Source organism: Rhinatrema bivittatum, chromosome 1, assembly GCF_901001135.1.
Source record: "Rhinatrema bivittatum chromosome 1, aRhiBiv1.1, whole genome shotgun sequence".
In the NCBI taxonomy this organism is placed as follows: Eukaryota; Metazoa; Chordata; class Amphibia; order Gymnophiona; family Rhinatrematidae; genus Rhinatrema; species Rhinatrema bivittatum.
The window spans coordinates 334530539-334546554 of NC_042615.1; the positions used below are offsets into that span (position 1 = coordinate 334530539).

At 42.7% G+C, this 16016-nt stretch overlaps 1 protein-coding gene across 4 annotated transcripts in view; it reads right to left on the reverse strand.

The window, feature by feature from the left end:
• The window catches only part of PARM1 (prostate androgen-regulated mucin-like protein 1), a 123352-nt gene that overhangs the window by 32503 nt on the left and 74833 nt on the right, over positions 1-16016 (reverse strand). For 2 of the 4 annotated variants that reach the window (XM_029598419.1, XM_029598410.1), the window contains exon 2: positions 7444-8211. In XM_029598419.1, coding sequence (XP_029454279.1) covers positions 7444-8211 — 768 coding nt within the window. Of the gene's footprint in view, positions 1-1371; positions 1467-5049; positions 5124-7443; positions 8212-16016 lie in introns of those variants that run through there. The other 2 variants (XM_029598432.1, XR_003856279.1) reach the window with 2 other exon arrangements.

Consider the following 16016-nt stretch of genomic DNA (forward strand, 5'->3'; position numbering starts at 1 on the left):
AGTGAAGGAGAGGGGTTGAAACTCGCAGGAACGCTGGATTTCCTCAGCGTCGGAAATGGTGTCAGCGTTACAGCGGGTGATGTAGGAGGAGAAGGAAAACAAGAATCACCTACATTTGAGAAAATATCTTCAACAACGGAAATAACACTATCGACGATATGGATAGCTCTTCAGTCTCTTGAAAGAGCAATTACGGGACTTTCGAAGGAAGTGCTTGAAGTAAAAAATCAGGTAAAATCTAATGCGAATGAAATAACTTCAGAATAATAAGATTGAGAAAATGGAAGGCCAGATAGTAGCGATTGAAAAAGTTCAAACAGCTATAATTCAGAATGATGGTGAAATAAAAGAATGGAGAAGATTCAAAACAGCATGAGAGCTCATAACCTAAGGTTTATTAATTTTCCTATATTTAGAAATATTTCCCCGATAGAATTGTTTAAGCTCTACTTGTCTCAAATACTAAAGATACCAGAGGAGGTAAAACCAGTAATTACCAAAGCTTATTACCTTTATTCTATTGATGCAAATCAAGAGAATACCCAAGGACAATCGCTACCAGATATAACTATACTGGAATCTTCTCAAGAGATGATTGCTTCCCAAAGAAGATCATTATTAGTATCCTTCGCTTTCCTGATGGACCAAAAAAATGTTTTTAAACATTATTTTAGGAATAATCAAGCCCTATTCTTTGGCCAAAGGATATGGTGCTATCCGGACTTGGTGAAACAAACACAAGCTAGAAGGAAACTGTTTTTGAATATGCGGGGGGAAGTGGTGCAAAAAGGTGCTACATTTCAATTGCAATTCCCTTGTAAATGCTGTGTGCTCTTTCAGGAGCAAAGATATGTTTTCTTTGAACCTCAACAACTTAGGGCATTCTTGGATACACACTCCTCTCCTATTTAGACCCTCTGTTGGTGTAATTGAAGTTAAGGTGGTTGGGTAACCAGACTTATATAATGATTTGAATATTACTTATGATTGAATGCTCCATTTTCCAAGCTCTCTTGTATTTCTTCTATTTTACATATTAAGTTCAGTAAAAATTTAAGTTTTTTTTTCCTTTTTATGTATAAATATTAGAACTTTTTCTAATATTACACTTGATGTGATTTCTGTAACAAGTGGCTGCTTTTTTAAATGTAAGTTAAAAAGCAATAAATTAAAATTTAAAAAAACACAACAAAAAACTATGCCTTATAGGCTACTTTATTTCATTTCAGCTTATACAGCACTCTTCACTTGATTTGCAGATGGAAACAGTGAGATACACTGGGAAGGCCAAAAGATTAAGGTGCACAGAAGGATGGAATACAAGAGTACTTTTCAGGACGTCATTCTGTGGTTTTATTATGTGAATTGGTGCTGAAACCATTCATCACACACTTTATAGGCAGCACAATAATTCCAATCTGCAGTCTGGGCTGGGTAAGGGCGTTGCTGGTGCACTCTCAGTGCTACTGTTCAAAGCAAAGACACAGCACGGTTACTGTTTTAGTCCACTTGGATACATAGAAACAAAGGCCTACAAACAACTTTCTACCAGACTAACTTTTCACGAACTTTAATAAATCTATTAAGTCAGCCCCAATACAAAATTAATCACCTACAACTTGTTGGCTGGCTTTTTAAATACAAAGAACAATTAGTCAACTTTAGTGTGACATTTTAATGTAACGTTTTTGTTTTTTTTTTATATTACAGCCAAGAATGACAACGGTCATATAAAATAGTCCCAAAAATCTCCGACTTTGCTTTTACAGTAGTAGCAGCAGCACTGTGGGAGCTGTTTCTGTGAACCAGACAGGGATCAGCTGAACTCTGCTGCTAAAGCTATGCATTCAGTTTGGTCCTGATGAGGAAGCCTTTCAGAAAAACTTACATGAGCAGTTGCGGTAATCTGCGCCTTGAACAACCAGCAAGCCAGGTCATCAAAAATTAACCCCTTTTTCGGCCTGTCACTCATCCACCAAGTGGATCTTATGTAACAGGACAGGTTGAGGAGGCCTAGCAAGTCAGGGTGTGGGTCACATAACTGGGCAGGCATCCTGGAGCCTGCCATGGGGGATGGAGGGGAGGGGGGGAGAGGGAGTTATAGTATGGTAAGGGGATTTTTAAGTAGCAAAGTGCCCGATCAGGAAAGGTAGCAGCAGGGTCCTAAGAGGAACAGGATAGGAAGGACAGGCTTGTGGCTGTCAAAAACAACCCCGTGTAGACCAGAGCAAGAGTCAGTACCTGGATTTTCCTCCAATGCCTACCAGCCTAGTGTTACCACCACACGTGCCAGTTAGGTTCACCGGGTATTCAGTCTTGTTGCCCCTATCAGAAGGTTTTTTTCAGGTTAAAGAACAGGCATTGGGGGAAACATACAGGCTAAGCAGGGGCTATGTAGGCTCTTCAACAGTGGGCACTGTAAATATGGTATCACCAACAAATTCCAACATGCATGCACTGTATGCGGGGCAGACCACTCCCAAAGCAAGTGAGGCGCTGGTTTCCAGCGTTATGGTCAATAATAGGAACTCAAGCCTGGTAGGTTCTGCTCTAGACAGAGCCTCCACTCCAATCAATTTTCCTAATTTAAAACACTGGCTAACAAAAATATTATCTTAATTCAGCACGCTGGCTTTATTTCAGTTTCAAAGAGGGTTCCTCATCTCTTATAATGATCCAAAGAACGCCACATAGGCAGATAATCTCAGATCTGCAAAGGACAAGCAGCAGGTCATTTTACAAAAAATTAGTACAGAATGTGCCCTAGGCAGAGACATATGTCCATTTAATGAAAAACCCTCACCGAATTTTAGGATCTCACCCCTAGGAGCCTACAAATATTATTAAGCCATATCAAAAAAAAGAAACAGGAGAAATCAGGATGATTCATCATCTGTCCTTTCCTAAGGGTGGATCTGTTAATGATTTTTTGGACCATAAATTTTGCTTAGTTTCTTATGCATCCTTTGACCAAACCTTGGACATGGCGAGGAAATGGGGGAAGGACGCTTAGCTGGCAAAAGTTGACATCAAGTCAGCCTTCCCACTACTCCCAGTTCAGCCAAGTAGCTTTCGTCTGTTGGGTTTTCAATTCCAAGGGAAATACTACTTTGATAAACGTCTGCCAATAGGCTCATATTTTGAGGGGTTCAGCACCTTTGTACAATGGGTAATGGAGCAGGACATCAGCAAGCCAAGAATCATCCTCTGTCTGGAAAATTTTTGTTTATGGGTCCACGTGATAATAACTTTTGTGATCTGGCACTGCAGATCTTTAGCCGCAAGACCAAGGAACTTGGCATTCTGTTGTCTCTCATGCCACCTCCATTTTGCATGCAAAATCATACCAGAGTGCGGGCCATATATTAGAAGATTATTACAGTCTAGAGCAGGGATTACGAAGAGCCATTTCATCAGGACTTAAAAAATGACTTGTGAGTATGGCAGACCTTCTTAGCTAATTATAACAGGAAAACTATGTGGAGGGATCCCTTGGTCTCTAGTCATGAAATGCAGCTATTCAGCGATGCAGCAGGCAGTAAGTAATTCGGGGCCTATCTAGCTGCCAAGAGATACACAGAGTCATAGCCCACAGACTGGCACAGGTTAGGCATTCAGCGAGATATCACTTTCTTGGACAGTAATACACTGTGACAGTAATACACATGTGAAAACCTTGCAGTAGTCCAAGCTATTAACTCACCGATAACACATTCCCCTAGGGTTTTGCGACTTTTGCATGAATCTGTGTTAGCCTGACTGCACCTTGACCTTGTTTTCAAAGCTAAAAACTTATACATGGAGCAGAGAATGGCATTGCTGATGCACTATCACATTTTCAGTGGTCTTGTTTCAGGTTCCTGGCAACAGAAGTGGAAATTCAAACCACCTGGATGCCCCTGTAAATTTGGGGATTGGGATCCCTGGAGCAGCTGCCCTACTGAGAAGACTGCTGATGGAAAGCACATGGAAGGGCTATCTAAAGGGCTGGATATTCCATAAATTGTGTCATTCACAGGGTATCACACGCCTACAGTAGTTGACTGAATGGGGAGTCACTGAGTTTTCAGTTCATCTGAAAGAGGAAAGTATCTCCATGTCCCAGGTGGGAATGCATTTGGCAGGAATCTGTTTTGTTGCTAAACTTTGGGTAAATAATTGCATTAAAAAATTCTCTCATTAAAACGTTAACGGAAGGCTGGCGGAAGCAGAAGCCTGTTGGGGTGGCCAACAAATGCCGGTCATATCCGCTATTTTGAAGGCACTAGCAGAGATGCTCTCACTGTTACACTGGATGCCTTTGAAGTTAAACTATGGACAGTGACATTCTCTCTGATGTTCTTTGGTGCCTTTGGGATTAGCGAATTGATTGCTGGGGCTAAAACAGCAAACTGTAGTTCTAGCCTAGTGGCAGCAAATATAAGGGTTGATCACAATATAGTTTAAATTCTGATTAGAAGATTGAAAACAGACCACTGCACAATAAGCAAGTGGATTTATTTACATCCTGCTAGCTTATTACCTGTCATATGTCCCATCCGGGCAGCCAATGAGTATTTAATTGTTAGGCTCCAGGGTACAGGCCCCATATATTCCAGTTTGCTAGGATATTCACAAAGATCTAACTGCAACAGGGGAAGATCCTTGCACATTCGGCACTCAATCATTTCAAATTGGGGCGGTCTCATTTGCTAGCAGCTTAGGTCTCGGTAAGATGCAAATCAAACAAGAGGAAGGTTGCAGTTGAGTAGGTACAAATCATATATACAGAATATCCAATGCTAACACCAGTGGCGGACATCTCCCGGATGTATTACTCTCACAATTAAGTTGCATCTTTTTTCATTTACTCTTATCTTGTGCTTTCACTGCAGATACGTAACCATCTACCGCAAAAGTCTTAGGAGTTATGGGTCATTCATACATACACTGGGTGCATATTAGAGCTAAGGCAAAAAGTCATGGGGAACAGGTGGGATTTTCACAGGAGGCGGCCACTGTTGTCTGGTTAGGACAAAGAGTAATGAAATGTGACCAAATCATACTCACAATCTTTCAGCATGCCAGGGGTGCTGCCTCAGCCAGACATTATGATCATCCGTCTAGGAGCAACAACTTGGTTACTATTAAAAATAACATAAGAACATAAGAAAATGCCATACTGGGTCAGACCAAGGGTCCATCAAGCCCAGCATCCTGTTTCCAACAGTGGCTAATCCAGGCCATAAGAACCTGGCAATTACCCAAACACTAAGTCTATTCCATGTAACCATTGCTAATGGCAGTGGCTATTCTCTAAGTGAACTTAATAGCAGGTAATGGACTTCTCCTCCAAGAACTTATCCAATCCTTTTTTAAACACAGCTATACTAACTGCACTAACCACATTCTCTGGCAACAAATTCCAGAGTTTAATTGTGCGTTGAGTAAAAAAGAACTTTCTCCGATTAGTTTTGAATGTGCCACACGCTAACTTCATGGAGTGCCCCCTAGTCTTTCTATTATCCGAAAGAGTAAATAACCGATTCACATCTACCCGTTCTAGACCTCTCATGATTTTAAACACCTCTATCATATCCCCCCTCAGTCGTCTCTTCTCCAAGCTGAAAAGTCCTAACCTCTTTAGTCTTTCCTCATAGGAGAGTTGTTCCATTCCCCTTATCATTTTGGTAGCCCTTCTCTGTACCTTCTCCATCGCAATTATATCTTTTTTGAGATGCGGCGACCAGAATTGTACACAGTATTCAAGGTGCGGTCTTTGCACTACACAAATTAATATAACATTTACACAGGAATCTCAATAGGAAGCTAGCTCCCAATGCAATAACAGTCTGTCTTTTTTCCCCCCAATGAGCATGCCTCCGTTTATTGCTTTGGAAACATCAGGAAAAACTGCAATCTTATTACGAAGAAACAGCTTCCCTTTCAAGCACAAAAAGACCTTCAACATAGCATTCTTATCCTACTGACGTTCTGTTTTTAAAAATAATTTAACTTTGGAGAATCAAAGAAATGGGAGTGCTCAGAGGAGCACTGTATAATACTGTCTAATCCAATAAGGTCACAGCAAAACATTATAAGGCAAACATTAAAAGCCCTGCGTGCGCCAAAACCGAGAGATACACGCACAAGTTTGGACTGGTGCACGCCGAGTGGATTTTAAAAGCCGCCCATGGAACACGCGTCTCCCTCTGCGCGCACAAGGAAATAGTTTGCAAAAAGGGGGGTGGGAAGTGGGTGTGATCTGGGCGGAGCACGGGCGTGTCAGGGGGGAAGGCCAAGAGATGTGTGCGTGAATACCTACACGCACAGGCACACACATGGGTCCCCCCTGCTGCTTAATTTTACTACTATGAATGGAGTTGTAAGCAATAAAAGAAAAGAAAAGAAAAGAATCTAGGCGAGTCAGCGGAGGTTTAAGGGTTGGGACTAACAGGAGGCCATGGAGGCTATTAAATGAGGTGGGTTTGCAAGTCCTATCCCTAAATTGGACAAACTGGGAAAACTAGCTATGGCGTTGGCGCACACCCCTTACAAAACTCCCCCACTTATGCAGCAGAAGTGGCATTGGCATGCAACTGTATGCACATGTACAAGCATCCAGGCTATTTTGCAACATGCCTGCAAATATGTGCGAAGGTTATAAAATGGATGCGTTTCTGGATGCGAGCTGGCATGCCAGTATTAAAGTGACCGTCTATGGGCATATTTCATAAAAGAATCCCATTTCTCTATGAAATCCATAAAAAATGGATTTGCCTGGAATTTGGTACATGGGTTGGATGAAAGAACACAAATCCAGAAAAGTAGACGAGTCTGGGTATTATGGACAGCAGTTTATAGAGAGCCACAGGAATGTAAAATCAAACCTTGCTGAACTTTAGGTAAATTATCTTTCATGAATAAAATGCTCTCTCATTACTCCACAAAGGTCAAGGAAAATCCTATAATGCAATGCCCATCACTCAGAATCCCCAAAAATCTGAGCTCGCGTTAACTTGTAAGAATGCAACCAATTTCAAAAATGGTTTAAAGTAGTGCCAAAAGTTTGCTGTGTAAGCAGGACAGCCCATCTATGTAAAACTGGCTCTGCAGACAGGACAGCCTGAGGGAGAGAAGCCTAGTGCTATGCTTAAAGCATGACAAATTATTCCACCATTATTTTTCTCTCTGTGATCTGCTACTTTTTATCCATTGTAGTGACACAGGAGGTGATTTAACCAGGAGCGGTGACATGTCCTTTCTTCATCACTTTCATATATTAAAACTGTAGGAAAAGAAGCAAAAACAAAGAAAAAAAATTGTCCGAAAGCCTATGCTTAGCCAGATAAGGGCTACATATAGCCATTTAAGTCATTTAGATGGATAACTATTATGTTATCCATATAAATGGCTTTTGAATATGGACCTCTAACATTTTATATAATCAGCCACTCAACTCACCTGAGCTTAAGCCTTTCGAGACCTCTTTTAAGTTTGCATCCAAGTTATTGGTCCTATTTTCTGTCGTCGATATATCGTTGGTAGCTGCCAAAGATGCTTCCCTTGTTGAACTGGCTATGGTAGCAGTAGTTTCTTCTTTTATGGTGTTCTCTGCCACTGAGGAGGCTACAGTTGTAGCTACATTTCCAGATGTGTTAGTACTAAAGGAGATGGTAGTCCCAGCTGTGCTTGAAGCTTTAACAATCGTTGATGAATTTGATACTGGTGACGATGATGACAACAACGATGAAGATGACGACGACCACGAACTCTCTGGCTTGTTGGGAGTAGTTACTGGTGTCAAGCTGGGTGAAACTGTGGTATCTGAGGGGACCGAAACAGTTGACGTAATGGCTATTGGGGTACTATTCTCTTTAGATGTGTCTACCGTAGTTGACAAATCAACATCCGATGACCTGGATGTCGAAACAGAGGACCCCACAGTTCCTGCTATGGGACTTGCAGATGCATCCCCAAACTTTTTACTGGTTGACGCAACAGAGAAAGAGTTGGTCACCCCAGATGTGCTAGCAGGTGGCCGGCTTCCTGATTTTGCTGTGGTGGCTGCTGCCTCTCCTCCTGATTTTGCTGTGGTGGCTCCTGCAGTTGTCGAGATTGTGTGAGTGGTTGAGCCAGTGCTGCTGGGAGATGCTGAGCTGGTGCCAGATGCTGAAGTCACTTCTGTAGCAATTGTAGAACTATTTTCATCTGAATTACTTGCACTTAGACCTAAGGAAGGAATGAAACAAAAACAGTGAATATCTGAAATCCAAGTGACAAGATGTATACACAGTGAACGCAAACAGCTCACAAATCATGAATTTGTTCTTGCATACAAAATGGCCTTGAATATACAAATATGTAGGTGTGCAAAAATCCATGCACAGCAGTAAATTTCCTTAGCGCAAAGCCAAATATCCCTCCATGTCAGCACAAATCTCTATTACAGCATGTGAAAAATAAATGTGAAATTGCCAATTCTCTAGCCAATTATGTTCAGGTATGTTTTCAGAAGGGGCGGATTGTCCTACAGAGCTTCGGGCATGCCCCGGTGGGCCGGTCAGGTCAGTCACATTACTGGTGTTGATCGCAGCAGGCCCCATTGCCTTCAGAGTCACTGCGATCACTATCAGGCACGGAGCAATTCATTTAGCTTAACGGAAGCCTCTCCTGAGGCTCTCTGCTCACTTCTTTACGTTTACTTTTTGTGCAGCTGGAGCCGCGTCTCCACTTTTGTCTCCCCTCCCTGCAGCTGTGGCTACAGGGGCCTGCCTTTCTTATGCAATTGACCTCCCTCCTTCCCTTATCACCCTCAGGTCAATACAGTAAAGTGCAGCCGCGGTTACCCTGCTCCTAACCCGCTTTCTACTCACTTTTCGGCCGCGTTAGTCCAACCCGCGATACACTATCCCCTTTAACCCACTCTTACCTCCTCTTTAAATCACCGGGTAACCCCTTCCGCCCGCGGCATGTATATTAGATGTAAACAATCGAATTAGCTATTCCCTCCCATACAGTAACACGCGCCCCGACTATCGCTTTTTTACCCTGTCTTTTTGCCGCGAGTTTAACCTGCTAACTTACCGCCTACCCTTACCCCTGCGTTAGAGGCAGTAAACTAAAGAGTAGCAAATCACCTGGACCGGATGGAATGCATCCTAGGGTACTGAAGGAACTCAAAAATGAAATTTCTGATCTATTAGTTAAAATTTGTAACCTATCATTAAAATCATCCATTGTACCTGAAGACTGGAGGGTGGCCAATGTAACCTCAGTAAGTAAAATGGGCTCCAGGGGCGATCTGGAAAACTATAGACCAGTGAGCCTGACTTCAGTGCCGGGAAAGATAGTGGAAACTATTCTAAAGATCAAAATCGTAGCGCATATAGAACGACATGGTTTAATGGAACACAATCAACATTTTTTTTGAAGGGATTAATAAACATGTGGATAAAGGTAAACCGGTAGATGAAGTGTATTTGGATTTTCAGAAAGCATTTGACAAAGTCCCTCATGAGAGGCTTCTAAGAAAACTAAAAAGTCATGGGATAGGAGGCGATGTCCTTTTGTGGATTACAGACTGGTTAAAAGAGAGGAAACAGAGAGTAGGATTAAATGGTCAATTTTTTCAGTGGAAAAGGATAAACAGTGGAGTGCCTCAGGGATCTGGACTTGGACCGGTGCTTTTCAATATATTTATAAATGATCTGGAAAGGAATACGAAGAGTGAGGTTATCAAATTTGCAGATGATACAAAATTATTCAGAGTAGTTAAATCACAAGTGGATTGTGATACATTACAGGAGAACTGTGCAAGACTGGAAGATTGGGCATCCAAATGGCAGATGAAATTGAATGTGGATAAGTGCAAAGTGTTGCATAAAGGGAAAAAAATCCCTTGCTGTAGTTACATGATGTTAGGTTCCATATTAGGAGCTACCACCCAGGAAAAAGATCTAGGCATCATATTGGATAAAATTTTGAAATTGTCAGCTCAGTGTGCTGCAGTAATCAAAAAAGCAAACAGAATGTTAGGAATTATTAGGAAGGGAATGGTTAATAAAACGGAAAATGTCATAACACCTCTGTATCGCTCCATGGTGAGACCGCATCTTGAATACTGTGTACAATTCTGGTCACCGCATCTCAAAAAATATATAGTTGCAATAGAAAGGGTACAGAGAAGGGCAACCAAAATGCTAAAAGGGGATGGAACAGTTCCCCTATGAAGAAAGGCTGAAGAGGTTAGAGCTGTTCAGCTTGGAGAAGAGACGGCTGAGGGGGGATATGATAGAGGTCTTTAAGATCATGAGAGGTCTTGAACGAGTAGTTGTCAATCGGTTTTTACATTTTCGGATAATAGAAGGTCTAGGGGCATTCCATGAAGTTAGCAAATAGCACATTTAAGACTAATTGGAGAAAATTCTTTTTCACTCAACGTACAATTAAGCTTTGGAATTTGTTGCCAGGGGATGTGGTTAGTGCAGTTAGTGTAGCTGGGTTCAAAAAAAGATTTGGATAAGTTCTTGGAGAAATCCATTAACTGCTATTCATCAAGTTTACTTAGGGAATAGCCACTGCTATTAATTGCATCAGTAGCATGGGATCTTCTTGATGTTTGGGTACTTGCCAGGTTCTTGTGGCCTGGTTTGGCCTCTGTTAGAAACAGGATGCTGGGCTTGATGGACCCTTGGGCTGACCCAGCATGGCAATTTCTTATGTTCTTAATATTTGAAGCTTGGAGTATCCTGTTTTAATTAGCTTACTTATCTCCTTTTTATTGACAAATTTTCATCAATCTGTATTCCTAGGTCTCGTAACTGGTCTGAGGGAGTAATGTTAATGTTTCCTAGGTCTAGGATTGGCAGTTTGATTATTGTGGAATTTCTCCTTAACCTTACAATTTCAGGGGGTTTTTGTGTTTAGTGTTAATTTCAGCTGAGTTAGTCTTTTATTCCCTTCATGTATGTTGACAGTGTCGAGGTAGTTTTGTCAAATGATTTTTTGAATGGGATGTAGAGTTGTATGTCATCTGCATAAAGGAAGAATTTAATTCCTAGTTCCGCTAGTAAAGTGCATAGTAGCAGTACGCAAATGTTGAATAGGGTAGCCAAGAGTGCTGATCTCTGGGGGATACTTAGATCAATTGTACCTGTATAGCTTGTTCTGAGTCTTGTACCTGTTTTATCTGGGCCTCCCAGTAGTCCTCGTCTGTGTATTCCTTGCCCTTATTCTTCCCCTTGTTTCAGCCTCCCAATGGCCTATCCTGACCATACGCACCCTACCTTGTACCCCCTATTCCAGTTTTGCCCTCGTTTACCTCGTTCTTGCCAGTGTGTTTTTACCTCACTCCTGTGTATTCCTATCTTTGCCCTTACCAATCCTGCCTGCCTTGCTTCCTCTGTGTTGGGTTTGATTCCTGGTACCTGACCCAGCTCAGTCTTCAGCGTTGCCTAGACTCTGCCAGCCCTGACCATTGTCTGCTTCATCTTCTGCCTGAACCTCTGCTTTAGGTGCTCCGCCAGCTAAGCCCTGCCGGCTACCAGAACCTGCAGGCTGAACCCAAGGGGGAAGTGGCCGGTCTGGCAGAAGACCCTGCCCTGCTCTTGCTGGGGAAGCACCTTTACCCAGCCTGCCCAATTGTGACAACAAGGAATAGAATTACATTCTATATAATTCTGGTGGCTCCTCCACTGCCTTATTAAAGGCAATATGGTCATTTAGGGCCTGATTCACAAAGCTTTTCTCCCCCAACAGATACAGAATGGAGGAAAAAAAAGCCTTATTAAATCAGAACCTTTGTTTAATTTTCCTGCATGTGTAGGCATTGAACCATGACAAATGTTTTCCACAGGAAACAAGGGCGGCAAACTGTTTCCAAAAGGCTTATTTGCATCAAAGGCTTCAACAAGGAAAAGAAACATTTATTGCTGTGTGAGTCTTGATCTGTGTATCTGTATATATCTCATAGATTAGCCAATCCTTCAATGCAAGAGAACTCTCAACTTTATGAGAGGAGTGCTGCAGTATTTTATTATAGAGCCTCTAAAGCTCAGGAATCTCGTCATGCATTACCTAATCCTAAAATGATATACTGTACATATTGAGAGATGCCGATAATCTCCCTCATCCCTTGTTGGGTAAGCGACCATACATGAGTAAGGCATTCTACATCAGCTCCGCAATGTAATCAAAGCAAAAATCCCTAGTGTTATAAATTCAGCTACAGTAAGCAAGATTAGGATCAGGTGCACTCTTGGAAAGCAAAAAGAGTAGGTAGGCCATGTTGAAATGCTGCTTTTTAAACAGACAAGCAACTGTCCAAAGCTGCTTTTTTAAAAAAAAATAGCATTTAAGAACACATAGATCTTTTCTTCGCGTATAACGTACGTTCTCAAAACTTGTGTAAAAGCAAAATTGCTTACCTTGTAATAGGTGTTATCCCAGGACAGCAGGATGTGGTCCTCACATATGGGTGACGTCACTGACGGAGCCCTATCGCGGGAAAACCTTATGTCAAAGTTTCTAGAAAACTTTGACTGGCCCTGTGAGGCCACTGAGCATGCCCAGCATGCCAATATATTCTCTGCCACAGGGGTCTCTCTTCAGTCTCGTATGTAGCAATAAGCTTTAGCAAAAATAAAACAACAAAAGGTGTGAGACCCAACTCCGCGGGGTGGCGGGTGGGTTTCGTGAGGACTACATCCTGCTGTCCTGGGATAACACCTATTACAAGGTAAGCAATTTTGCTTTATCCCAGGACAAGCAGTATTTGTGAATGCATGTGCGCTGAATTGCGGCACGCTGCCCACTTCTTTGTGATTGGCGGTGTAAGATCATCAGTGGCACAGCAAGCATTTGGAACATGAAATTCCAAACCCCGATTCCTTCCCGGTGAAGTGGGCAGCTGTGACGCCGGGCTCACAACGAAATGGCGACTCAGCTGAACTAGCATCAACACGGCAAATACGAACACTGGGAAAGGATGCTCCCAGGAGCTTTTGAAAGGCAGCAGCACCTTCTCTGCCATCCGACAAGGAGAATGAGGGTACAGAGGAAGTCATTATGTTCAGCTAATTCTTAAACTAGGGGAAAGGGCATAGCAAAAAGTACAACTTATAAATCAAATATAACAAAGTGTTACCCAAACAAAAGAAAATTATCAACCTGTTTCAGTGTTTCTGCCAACCTGCAGCCAGAAAGTATTACAAAAACAGGAGAGGTTAGAGTCAGTGCACAGGGAGCCTTTCACCTCCGAGCAGCATGCACAAGTAGCAAACAAATAAACATGGGCTATGGATAGAATCAGGTAGGAGGATATATGGCACAATTCTTCTTTTAGCATAGGCTACAACCACCTTTTCCCCTCAACCTCCCCCTTTACCTTCCCCTGCTCCTTCTCACCAAAGTGTCCTTTTCTCACACTGCAACCTAAAGATCACAAATGTGAGTGTACAACATGCAGAAATCCACTATGCCACAACAATCTCAGAATAGGTATCTGACCATGCTAAATGCTTCATACAAAACTTTTTGAAAACATTCCTTCAAGGGTGACCCCCCAAAAACAAAAGGGAGGATCCTGCTCTAAGCTGTTTACTATTAACTGGATAGCACGCAGCAAGATGTGAGCGTCGCAGCTCCGTGCACCCTTCGCACAAAACTGACCTTTTCAGGAGTTGATTTTCCCGTCTTCTGGCCTACGGGCCCCTCATCCCTAGTGGAAGCAACTATGGGGGAATCACAGTTGGCGGTGGTAACAACGCTGGAACCGGAGTTTAAAAAAAATATTTGATAAATTAGACTCTGTGTCAAGCTGGATGGCAGCTTTTGATACACGTCTGGGGGAAGCTGAGCATCGAGTTTTAGCTAATCAGGATGAGCACCAGTCCATTACAGCATGGCTCACCAAGATCCAAACTGCACTTATAAAACAGGAAGACCACCTTGAGGACTTAGAGAACAGGTCCATAAGGAATAACCTCCAGCTAGTGAGGCTACCTGAAACCATCCCAGAGGCCCAACTGATCCCCCTTTTAGAAGGCTGGTTGCCGAAGGAGTTGAGCCTGAGTCTTGAGCGGGGGCCCCTAAGGATCGAACAGGCCCACAGAATAGGAATGCGTCAGGACCGTAATGAGCACCCATGAGTGGTTATTGCCCGGATCTTAGACTTTGCCTACAAAACTGATATTCTCCGGGAAATACGCATAGGAAAGCGACTTGCCTATGAGAATAAAAATATACTGATTTTTCAGGACTACTCCGCCAAGCTTGCCCTAACCAGGAAGGAGTTCGCCCCCGCCTCTATAAATTGGGCCTATGCCTGGTGCTGATTTACCCAGCACGCATGCGTGTACATTTACCGGAGGGGATACGTTGGTTATATACCTCCAGGGAAGCATTGCAGATGGCAGACCAGATGGAAAGGGCAAAGAACAATGGGAAGGACTGAATGGGGCTGGTTTGAATGCGAGAGGAAGACAATTCATAACCTGAGGCCTGCTGCTAAAGCTTATAATTGGTGGGCGACCTGACTATTGTTCCTCAGTTCTGTAGTATTAAAACGGGAGTTGTCTGTTCCTTGCACCAGGAATGCAGGGAAGCCGAAATGGAACGGGTATCCAAGAACTTGACAAAATCAGCGTTCATGCCTCTATCCAATGGTGAATCGGCCATTATATTCACTGAAAAAAAAATAAATTTTTTTTTTCTACTATCAGTGAATGGATAACTTTATTTCAGATTCTCCAATCTCTGTTTTTTAAGGAGATATATCTCTTTGTTTGGTATCCACGTTATAGCTTGGGGGAAAGCGAACTTTTGTTTCCTCCTTTTTGTTTTTAATTGATTTTTACCACCGCTGCAAATGTGCCTAGGGTAATAGGTGCATAGTATGGCGGTGATCTCCAATGTTATGGGTTTGCTAGGGGGTTTGATGGGGGGAGGACGGGAACACAAAGATCAATCTGTGAGATTCTGTGTTGATAGATCTCACAAGGCCCCAAGTAAAGGATATAGACTAAAGCAAGGTGGGCTCCCTAGCTGAGGGGGAGTCCACTTTTATGAAGAAGTCATATTGCACTCTCTCATTATTTATATCTATCCACTCCAATGTCTGCATGAAAGTTAAAATTTGTTTCCTGGAATGTATGTGGGATTGGGACCCCTATTAAAAGATATATAATTATTTCAGAGTTGAAGAAGCTCTCGGTGGATGTGGGATTTCTACAGGAAACACACTTGACGGACGCAGAGCACCAAAAGCTCAAAAGGGACTGGGTGGGGCAGGTTTTTTACTCCTCGGCGACTACCAGATCTGCAGGAGTAGCGATTGTGTTTCACAAGTCTGTGGTCTTTATGGTTCTGCAGCAAAAAATTGATCCTCAGGATAGATATGTTCTTCTTGTAGTAGAGATCGGGGGCCGGATGACATTTTGCAATATATATGCCCCCAACACTTACAATCATACATTTTTCCTCCAACTGATACGCATTTTGATGGAAATGCAGGAAGGACCCTTACTCCTGGGGGGAAGATTTCAACCTGGTAGCTGATCCAGAATTGGACCGATCCAGCCGGTCAGCAGTTCCCTATGGGTAGCAGGAAGAGAATCCCATGTTTATTATCTGAACTTCACCTTTTGGATTCTTGGCGTCTCTTCCACATGGAGGAGCGGGACTTCATCCACATGTCCCGTGCCCACTCAACGTGGTCAAGGCTGGCTTATTTCCTCTGGTCCCGTGATTGTCTTTCCCAAATAGATGCCACGGGAATTGGTAACTTCATAATATCGGACCATGCCCCTATTTGGTTTATCTTAAAAGGCTGGCTGGGTCGCTCCTCTGGTGTCACTTGGCGTTTTCCTTATTATTTGGCTTATTTGGCATTTAAGGAACATTTGAAGGGGTGTTGGGCCAGATACACCACTGCCAACAAAGAGCATGCTGTAAGCTCCCCAGTGCTATTTTAGTATACTGTGAAAGCAATTTTGTGGAGGGAGATAATTTCTTACTCGGCCTGGCAACAGAAGTCT